General features: G+C 44.9%; 1 protein-coding gene across 3 annotated transcripts; it reads left to right on the forward strand.

Moving 5' to 3' along the window:
• Positions 1 to 2436: 2436 nt before the first annotated feature.
• LOC140544292 (probable phosphatase phospho1) lies at positions 2437 to 10370 on the forward strand. 3 transcript variants are annotated; one of them, XM_072667759.1, is made up of 3 exons: positions 2437 to 2571; positions 4412 to 4559; positions 5305 to 10370. In XM_072667759.1, exon 3 carries the CDS (start codon positions 5357 to 5359, stop codon positions 6116 to 6118), a length of 762 nt encoding a protein of 253 aa, XP_072523860.1. In that variant the 5' UTR covers positions 2437 to 2571; positions 4412 to 4559; positions 5305 to 5356; the 3' UTR covers positions 6119 to 10370. The 3 variants fall into 3 exon arrangements, with proteins under 3 accessions (XP_072523860.1, XP_072523861.1, XP_072523862.1); XM_072667760.1 differs by lacking the exon at positions 4412 to 4559; XM_072667761.1 differs by lacking the exons at positions 2437 to 2571; positions 4412 to 4559 and adding an exon at positions 2609 to 2840.
• The last annotated feature ends 885 nt before the right edge of the window (positions 10371 to 11255 follow it).

Raw genomic sequence — 11255 nt, forward strand, 5'->3', positions numbered from 1 at the left:
AGGACTTGCAGAATCTTCTTGACTTATGTAGGGAAACCCTGTGGAGCCACTGTGGAGCTTTCAAGCAGGGGAGCCTAGGAGGTCCTTTATTAGCTAGTAGGGGAGAGCAGGGCACCAACTGACACAACGAGAAGTCTGGTAGAGGCGTTAATATGGGAATTCGCATATTAATAACATTAGCTCCAAATATTATCCAAACCGTACGTTAATGGCAGGTGTAAACTGGCCCTTAGGCTTTGGGATACATTTGCTGACTGGCGTTCGTTTGCATAGACAACCGGCTGCATTGTCTATGTGCTACATGTGTTACTGGAGGCTCCCACTAGAGGGCAGACTGAATGCGAAGTAAACCACAAGTATATATCTAGCCTTACGCTCACTAGTAAATAAAACTTCAGTCTGTATCAGACAATTAAATAACTAGTAAATAAAACTTCGCTATGTATCAGACGATGAATTAACTAGTAAATAAAACTTCAGTCTGTATCAGACAATTAAATAACTAGTAAATAAAACTTCGCTATGTATCAGACGATGAATTAACTAGTAAATAAAACTTCGCTATGTATCAGACGATGAATTAACTAGTAATTAAAACTTCGCTATGTATCAGACAATTAATTAACTAGTAATTAAAACTTCACTCTGTATCAGACGATGAAATAACTAGTAAATAAAACTTCGCTATGTATCAGACAATTAATTAACTAGTAAATAAAACTTCGCTATGTATCAGACGATGAAATAACTAGTAAATAAAACTTCGCTATGTATCAGACAATTAAATAACTAGTAAATAAAACTGTGCTATGTATCAGACGATGAATTAACTAGTAAATAAAACTTTGCTATCTATCAGACGATGAATTAACTAGTAAATAAAACTTCGCTATGTACCAGACGATTAATTAACTAGTAAATAAAACTTTACTATGTATCAGACGATGAATTAACTAGTAAATAAAACTTCACTCTGTATCAGACAATGAATTAACTAGTAAATAAAACTTCGCTATGTATCAGACAATTAACTAGTAAATAAAACTTCGCTATGTATCAGACAATTAACTAGTAAATAAAACTTCACTCTGTATCAGACAATGAATTAACTAGTAAATAAAACTTCGCTATGTATCAGACAATTAACTAGTAAATAAAACTTCACTCTGTATCAGACGATGAAATAACTAGTAAATAAAACTTTGCTATGTATCAGACGATGAATTAACTAGTAAATAAAACTTCGCTATGTATCAGACGATGAATTAACTAGTAAATAAAACTTTGCTATGTATCAGACGATGAATTAACTAGTAAATAAAACTTTGCTGTCTATCAGACGATGAATTAACTAGTAAATAAAACTTCGCTATGTATCAGACGGTTAATTAACTAGTAAATAAAACTTCGCTGTGTCAGACGATGAATTAACTAGTAAATAAAACTTCACTCTGTATCAGACGATGAATTAACTAGTAAATAAAACTTCACTCTGTATCAGACAATGAATTAACTAGTAAATAAAACTTCGCTATGTGTCAGACGATGAATTAACTAGTAAATAAAACTTAGCTATGTGTCAGACGATGAATTAACTAGTAAATAAAACTTCGCTATGTATCAGACGGTTAAATAACTAGTAAATAAAACTTTGCTATGTATCAGACGGTTAATTAACTAGTAAATAAAACTTCGCTATGTATCAGACAATGAATTAACTAGTAAATAAAACTTCGCTATGTATCAGACGTGAATTAACTAGTAAATAAAACTTCGCTCTATTTTAGACGATGAGTTAACTAGTAAATAAAACTTTGCTATGTATCAGACGATGAAATAACTAGTAAATAAAACTTCGCTCCGTTTGGGAACGTGTCGAAAACGTGTTGTAAACTTGGAGATCATCTAGAATCCCGGGCTTCCCAATGGTAAATACCGCTTCACTTCCCACTCAAACGCATCAATATTCGCTTCGGAAGTCGTGGACAAAATTTCGTAAATTCAGGGAATGCCACTGACATCATAAAAATGTACCGTCCAAGCCCACTGTGCTGTCCATTGACTTTGCTTTACATGCGGTCGCCTGGCTTTCACCTATAACCACCTATAGCACTGGCTTTTAGGCTGGGAAAGCTGGGAAGGCTGGGAAGGCTGGGAAAGCTGGGAAACAGGGAAAACCCCAGCATTCAGCCCTGATCTGAGCTGACCTACATAGAAACAGAAACGCAGCCCTGAGAGTTAGAGGCATGATCTCAGATCTCCGCTTCCTCCAGCTTTAGGACGTCGGAGAAACACTGACCCCACATCAGCACTGCTGCTCCTGGAAAAGTGGGAATGCTGGCCGCTGGATAGGAGCCAGCCCTCATCCTCAGACGGACTAGCAGCAGTGGCCAGTCGTAGCGCAGTGGGCGGGGCTTCGGCGGAAAGCGCTGTGAAAGGAGCACATCTCTTTCTGAAGTGACGGGAACCCGCCCGTCCCTGCGGTGCATGTCCCGTTACCGGCGAGAGGGACGGAGGGACGGCGGCCGAGCGGAAGGACAGGGAGCCGAGGAGACAGGAGACAGCTGACGGGTATCTTTCCTTTATCCTCTCGCCTCGCCTCGCCTCGCCTCGCCTGGACGGGGGTTATTGTTCGTGTTTGTTGCCGCTCATTGGAGCTGGTAAACACACCAGGGCGTAATTAGCAAGGCGGCTAACCGGTTTGTTCCGTAACTGAAGCCACAGAGCCGGGTGCCTGGGACGGGTAGCGGGGCAGTGAGTGTCGGCGGGTGGAAAGGACGCTGGTTCGGTCAGGGACCCACGCTGAAGCCCGGAGGAGCGGAGCTGAGGAATGACCGCGGGTATTTCATCATCTGAGGGGGGGGGAGGGGGGGGGGACGTTTAGGAGACGTTGAGGAGACGTTAGGGTTACCTTGAGGAGAGAGCGGTCACGTCCGGTCCACTTCAGTCCGGTCGACGGTGAAAGCTGGCAGCTTTTATACATTTTGGTCTAATTTGTCGAAATTACCGCGTTTGACGTTTAAACGACGAGCGTCTCGCGCGCTAAACGTTAGCTAGCTAGCTACCTTCCCCTAAGCTTGCAACTTTGCTTGCAGCCTGAAGTTATTTTCTTGTGTAATGCATGTTTATATATATATATATATATATATGTGTGTGTGTGTGTGTGTGTGTGGGTGTGGGTGGATGTGCGTGTGTGTGGGTGGATGTGCGTGTGTGTGGGTGTGTTGGTGTTTGCTTGCAAGGCTGCAGATGCATGCATGCACGCACGCACGCACGCGCGCGCGCACACCGCACTGTCACCCATTGCACGAGATGCGGTTAGCCCGCTACCCCTGCAGTGCACGCTGCCTCTGCCGGCTCCACTGGTCAGCGCGTTAGCACCCATTACTGCACATACAGACCATAAAGGGTTGGGCAGATACTTACTACACGACTATGTGTCCAAATGTTTGTGGACACCCTTTCTAACGAATGCATTCGGCTGCTTTAAGTTGCACCCGAGTTGCTGACACAGATGTGCGAGTGCCCAGCACACAGCTGGACAGAAGGACTGCCAATGCAATAGGACCCTGTGGAGCAGCCAGGCTGGAGGGATGGACGGCGCTCCATCCAGTACTTTTTTGGGAGAAGCTGACCTCACAAAAAGCTCAGTTGCTCCTACACAAGCGGGATCAACTCTGTATAGGAAGCGAAGAAGGAGCAGGTGTCCAAATACTTTTGTCCATATGGTGCATATGTAAATGCGACGTTTATTGTGACGTCATAATCACAAGCAAAAGTCAAAATGGGATGTTTTTGCAGTTTAGGGAGTGTGTACATATGGAGCGGGGAGTGAAATGTACTGGGCTACACCGGTAATAATTACACTGTCCTACTCCGTCGCCAGGTGATGATCACGATGGTCATCATGACCTGAAGTCTGCAGATCTGTGTGATTCTTGTCGTCAGTAGGTGGGCAGTGAGTGGGCATACAGTGGAGGGGGAGGGAAGAAGAGCCCTGAGCGGGTGGACGTCACTGAGCTAGGTTTGGTCTGTCTGAAATTTAAGGGGGGGCGGGTGGGGGTTGTAGGGTGTGTAGGTGGAGATACCTCTCCATACCTCGCCTTTTGATGGAATGGGAGGGTGGACTCAAAATACTTATGGCTTGGAGTCCGGCTTGGCTTTGTCATAGATTTAAACGACCCAAGATACCTCTGACCTAGAGTGCCTAAACTCCTTTTCCACAGGATATGATGGGATATTTACTCACATGTCAATTAATGCTGTATTCCATTTCATTTGGAAGTCGAATAAGAGGCCATGCCCGAGTTAACTGTATCCCAGTCCCCACATTCCCAAAATTGTTCCCTAGTTTGCAGATGTTTTTAAGAGAGGATCTAATTAAAACATGTCCCTCTTTTTTATGTCCCAGGTGAGATTCCTGGATTCTGAACTCGTTGGTGTTGGTGAGGCTCTCACGACTTCCCGAGTTTCTGACTGTTCCAGTTGAAATGTCCTACTTGGAACTCGGAAAATCCGACATCCGAGTTCAAATGCAGCGCAGCATAATCTAACCGGAGGTAATTTTATTGGCTCAGAAGGTAAATCTTTACTGACGCCGCATTTAGACGGGACTAAAATCTAAATAACATTACCTTACTTTCTGTACAACTGGACCCTTAATAGTTGGGTGTCTCAAAAGGTCACCTACGGTATCGCACGTCTGATCCCATTTTCCTCCTCAACTCATCCTGCAGCGAATGATCTTTTAATCAGGATTTATCTTGATTATTTAAGGGATCATGTAAACAGCATATTCTGATTGTCTTAGATCAGTTAAGGCCTAGAAATCTGATAAAGAGCCGCACTTTAGCTCAGTAATCAGACTCTCTGCTTACCCCAATTTCCTCAGTTTAGAGGAAGCTAGAAGAAGGGCAGCATTGTGCGCAATTAGAAACCATAAAAAACAAGAATTTGACGTTTGAAGGTAAGGTCACATGTCACATGAGTGCTGAGTAGAAATTGGATTATTGCCTGACTCATGTAAACCCGTTTTTCCATTGTCTGATTTCCCAAGTGCATGCAAAGCATGTGAGTGCATGTAAATGCTGAGCGTGCTCGTCTGAGAACACTAACTGCCACTGGCTTGCATTGCACTGTGTGCTGAGGAGTATTAGGGGCTTTCCTGACTACTCAGGAAGAGTGTGACCAATTACGCTGTCTCGGACTCTTGTAAACAGGGAGATTACAGGGCTTTTATTGTTAGGAAAGAACGACGATGTCCATCCAAAATCAATCCTATATTCTGTTTTTTTTTTTGGACAGATAACGGAAGACCCTCTTGAGGCCCTGCTCCCTGTCAGTCACCTCCTCAGGCATGGCTTCCCCCACTGTTCCCTCAAGCAGCCGCTTCCTGATGCTGTTTGATTTTGATGAGACCATGATCGCAGAGAGCAGCGATGATGCCATATTCCGCATCGCCCCCGGCCAGGGCATTCCTGACTGGCTGAAGGACAGCTTCCGTCCTGGCAGGTTCAACGAGCACATGCAGCGCGTCTTGGCCTACCTGGCCCAGCAGGGCGTGCAGGAGGACGCCATCCGCGAGGCCATCGAGGGCATCCCTCCTGCTCCAGGCCTGCTGGCACTCCTTGGCTTCCTGCGCTCCCACCGACAGGACTTTGAGTGTGTGGTGCTCTCGGACGCAAACACCTACTTTATCGAGACCTGGCTGCGCAAGGCCGGAACGCGCCAGCTCTTCTCCGAGATCTTCACCAATCCAGCCAGCTTCAACAAGGATGGGCATCTGGTGCTTCTGAATTTCCATGCTCACGGGTGCCCGCGGTGCCCGGAGAACATGTGCAAGCAGGTGATTCTCAGGGACTATCTGGCCAGAAGGGCCAGAGAAAGAGGGAAGCCATTCCAGAAGGTTTTCTACATCGGAGATGGGGCTAACGACATTTGCCCCACTCTAGCTCTGGGACAGAAGGACACAGCTTTTCCGAGGAGAGATTTCCCCATGCACCGGATCATCCAGGACATGCAGAGAGGACAGCCTGGGATTTACAAAGCCACTGTGGTGCCCTGGGCGCACGCAGAAGATGTGATAGACTGCCTCAAGAAAGCTGTGGAGGAGAGATGACTGAAGAAGGAGGGAAAAAATATAAACGATTAAAACTTCAGGGGCGTTCACCTACACAAGACTTACTAATCACGAACACAACAAATGATCTGAATCATGATCGCGCAGTTTTAGCAAAATAATGACCAGGAACCAATAAGAAAAGCTGTGGGAAAAGTACCAAATTGACTAGAAGCATTAGCAATAGTAGTATTGATCAAATCCAGATGTACACCCCATGTCATCCTTGCATCCATCTACCTAGTACCTTGTCACTTCCTTCTTCAGACATTGCGTCCATTAAAGCCTTCCAGAGGGCTTCCCTACATCTGCATCTACATGGATTTCATGGAATAAAGGCCAGTAACATTTACCCCGGTTTGGCTCTAATACGAGGAGATATTGCTGTTCATAGGATGCACAGACAAAGCAGAGTGTGCAAACAGGGAGAAAACCTGAGCAGGTTGGAGTTTGTTTGTCATTTTGAAAACCAATGGGGTTCTCCTCAAGCTCCCCCCACAAATGCGCACAACACTCTTCTATAACAGATAAGCCAATTCGCTTCTGAATCAGGACAGAAGAGTACACAGTAATACTAGCATTTAACGCTGACGCCGCATAAGAATCACTCTGACGGAAATATCATGTCTACCTTGGGGGCCGTAGACGGTTGCTTACATTTCCCTAGTAGTGTAATGTCCATCCCTGACTGGCGGTGGAGGAAGGGAACAAGTAAAAAAAAAAGAGGAAAGAGCTTCGAGAGCTTTCAGAGCTCCTATTACAGACACGCACGGACACCCAATACACAAGCCGGTCGGCACCTGAGACGTGGTTCGACTTACACAAGGACTGACAGACGGCAAACACAACAAGACCTCACCGGAATAACGACCCACCACTGGCATCAGTGAAACGTCAGCGAGGGTGTGGAGCGAAACTCTTGGGATAGTGCCTGCGTTAGGCCAGAAACACACTCGGCGCAAATACGCAAATGTACGGATGTACAAGGCAACGTGTGTTCTGCGTCACTGTGGCGGTTGAACACTCTGTACTCAGGGTGGTGATGGAGAGAGCGAGACTTATCAAACTGGTCCACCTGGAAAAACAGCATTTCCTCTAATTATGGGCTTAAGTTTCAAGGCTTATGCTTCTGAGAAGTAAAGGAAGCTAGACTTGTTATTGGGATTCAACTACTGCTGTTTTTAGCTATGCAACACTTTGCGGCAGAAACTAAAGGAGGGCCTGGCTGATCAACCACGTTACACTACGATAAGGAGAGCAGCGATTTTTGAACTGTGCGTCAAATCATGTTTGGACTGTAACTCCGAGGCAAAGCTGAGCTGCAGCTCAAGACACAAGAGCACTTGGACTGGTTCTGGAGGCAGGAGACATAAGCCCCTTTCAGAAGGTTTCCAGGCCTTACCCGGAGGAGCTCTGTGTGAACGCAAACGCCCGGATCAGTCATACCAGACCTTTCCCAGACTTTATCTTGTACAAAGTCCGGATAATGTCCGAAAGAGCCCATCTGTGAATAGGGCAGGTCATTGTCCGGAGAAGTCAGAGTGGGTGCGTTAATGACATCATTATGGTTGAGTCGCTAGCCTCGATCTTTGATAAGCTGTAATCAAAACGCTGCTATTTCCGCAGTGTACTTATGGCGGCCTACCGTGCCCACTGCACGCGCCGCACGGGCGGCGGCCCATGCCCAAACCACGCGGCACATTTCCTGTAGCGACAACACGCCCGAAGCGGCTAATCTCCGGATAATACCTGGACCTGATTCTTCCCACATTTTCCAAAGAGAAAACGGCTGTAGAGAAATAGACTACCCGTTTCCATGCCGGCTTTAACAAGCCCTCGTCCAGTTGATGCTCATATGTCCAAATGTTTGCGGACACCCCTTCTAATGAATGCATTCAGGTACATTTAAGTTGCTGCAGAGAAGTACTGCTAATGAAATAGGACTGTCTGTAGCAGATAGACATGGACCTATGGACACCGTGGCTAATGCCAGGCGTGAGCTAGAGGGGCATTCGGCCCCCCAGCATTGAGCTGTGGAGCAGTGGAATTGACTGTGTTCTCTGGAATGATGGTTGGTGCTCCATCCAATACGTCCAATATTCTGACCTCACAGCAATGCTCCCCCAAAATCTAGTAGAAACCTTCTTTTCTGGACAGTAGAGACAGTTCCTCCAACAAAAGGATAAAGGATAAACCCTTAATTTAAAAAACAAAAAACAACAACGATGAATGAGCACGTCTCAATACTTTTGTCCGTATCGTGTAGGCGTAATCACAAGTGGGCGAGGGGGTGTTAAAGACCAGTATGGAAACGAGGCCTTCTTCTTTAAATGCGTCCAGAGACTCTCACACATCATCCCTAATACCCTCCCACACATACTAGCCTCTTTAACAGATAAGCCCACACACACACACAGGCTAGATTAACACTTGCACTCACTCACACACACAGAGCCAGTCTATTTCTGCCATAGACGTAGACACACTCACATACACTGACACTAGCCTGTCTGCTACATACACACACACACACACACACACACAGCCACTAGTCATTCTACCTCACGCACACACAGGGTAGTGGTGGAGGACGGAGTCGAGGCAAAGTGCAGTAACGGTACTCATGGTATCTCTCATGGTATCTTCTCCTAGATGGTGCTGAACAGCCAAGACACACAGTGTCCTCCATAATATTTAGGACAGAGACACAGTTGATATGTCCCTCCATCTGCTCCACAGTTTAACATTTTAACCAGTGACCACGCTTTTCAGGGCACCGTAATGATTGGGACATGAGCTGTCATGCTTAGTACTGTGTTGCAGATCTCCGGGCGCCTGCGATTCATAGACCTAGCCAGGTGCTGAGTATCTTCTCTCACGATCCTCTGCCAAACGCCTCTAAAGCAGCCGTCTTTAGCTTGTTACTTTGATTAAACACCTGTGTTGCCTTATGTAGCAGTATGTTTGGGATCTTTATCTTGCTGTAGGATAAAGCCACATCCGAAAAGTCCTTGTGCGGCTGCCCTCAGCGGTCACGTCATCAGTTTGGAGAGAAGTGTGCCAGCCCCTGAGGCGGCCATACAGGCCCGTGCACCATGAGGTGCTATGCCTTGGATTGTGGGCAGTCCAAATCTAGGCCCCATCTGTCCTCAAGACCTTTTTCCAGAATTCTGCAGCTCTTCAGACCTTCGTCTTGCATTGCAGCCTCTGTAGTCTCGGACAAATACACACCCACCTCCTGATCCTTTCTGATCTGTTGGACAGAGTCTTGAGGAGGTCCTACGTCTAGGCTACGTCCTCTCCTCTTAATGATATTCTACACAGTTGAGCTTGGTACTCGCAAGGTTTGACGGACGTCTCTGAGAGCTTAGCAGCAAGCCCAATGGAAAACCCCAATGGAGTAAACGTCCCAAACATCTGTGAAGCCAGACGTCCCAAACATTACTCATCTCTGAAATGATGGGGGCTGTAAATTCAAAATGGAGACAACTTAAAAGTGGGCACTTTTGCAATACCCTGGAGTGCAAAAAAGTCTGGAGTGTGGACTTTAACCCTGTCCCAGTCTGTTTTTTTGGTTTGGCGAGTAACGGGACGTCTTCCAGACGTCTTGGCGGGTCAACTGCACAAACTATCTATCCTGGGGCACTGCTACTTTGTGCTGATAACGGCCTGCAGGTCTCCCGTTATCTGTAAGCCTTAAGAGCCGTATCCACTTCCGCATGCTGGAGCAACCCCACCCAGCACCAAACGCACAAGCAAACCCCGTTAACCACCACCCAGTGCAGTTCATATGACTATACTGTATACGTACATATACGGACATACAGTGCTGCGTATATGTCAACCTCTGTATAACCATGTAGATGTGCACTCAGCAGGAGTGTGTTCCTCTTAAACTAGCGACTCCACAGATCTGTCAGAAGAACATGGCTAATGCTGGGGATCTTTACCACTTGTGATGCTTTTTTTTCTCAAAAGGGAAATGGGAATTTATGCAGGGCTTTTTTTAGGATAATACTCAGAAAGTACAGGATACTTAAACCACATCAGCAATATATACGTATTTATATGGTTGTAGGCAATAGTAACGATTGTAACACTCCTGTTATAAGATTAGAGCACTATTTGTTTTTTGCCTGAATATATATGTAATATAAAATGTGCTGTAATGTTCACACCACAGTTTATGTTTAAAAACAAACAAATAAATATCTGTTGAATTTGGATAATAAACTAGATTTATGCATTAAAATGTGCAGAAGCGTATGTACAGTGTTCAGAAGTCCAAAGGGTCAGAATCCCTGTTTGAAAGTCTGGAATCTCTTTTCAGAAATGTGGAATTTCTGTTCGAACCTTCGAAATCCCTGTTCAGAAGTTTGCATCTCTGTTTTTAAAATTTGGATCCTCTTCAAAAGATGTTCAGAAGTTTGGAATCTCTGTTTAAACCTCAGGAATCCCTGTTTAACTTTTGGAATCACTTCACAAGTTCTGAATCCCCGAATCAAAAGATGGAATCTTTTAAACCTTATAAATTCCTGAATCACTGTTAAAAGGTTCAAAATCATATCAAAAGTTCAAAATCCCTGTTCAGAAGTTTTAAATCACTGTTTACATGTTCTGAATTCCTGATCAAAAGATGGAGTCTCTGTTTAAACCTCAGGAATTCCTGTTGAAAGATTCAGATTCTCTGTTCAGAAGTTTGGAATCTCAGTTTTAAATTATTGTTTAAAAAAATCTGAATCCCTGTTCAAAAGATGGAAGCCCTGTTCAGAAGTTTGGAATCTCTGTTAAAAAAAATCTGAATCACTTTTCCAAAGTCTAGGATATCTAAACTTTGGACATAGGAATTTCAAAAGTCTCTGATTGCTGTTCAGAAGTTTGGAATTTCTGTTTCAACTTTCTGAATTACACAAGTTCGGAAATACTGTTCACAAGTTCAGAATTACTGTTCAAAAGTTCGGAATTACTGTTCAAAAGTTCGGAATCACTGTTCAAAAGTTCAGAATTACTGTTCACAAGTTCAGAAATACTGTTCAGAAGTTTGGAATTACTGTTCACAAGCTCAGAATCACTGTTCACAAGTTCAGAATTACTGTTCACAAGTTCAGAAATACTGTTCACAAGTTCGGAATTACTG

Source organism: Salminus brasiliensis, chromosome 22, assembly GCF_030463535.1.
Source record: "Salminus brasiliensis chromosome 22, fSalBra1.hap2, whole genome shotgun sequence".
Lineage (NCBI taxonomy): Eukaryota > Metazoa > Chordata > Actinopteri > Characiformes > Bryconidae > Salminus > Salminus brasiliensis.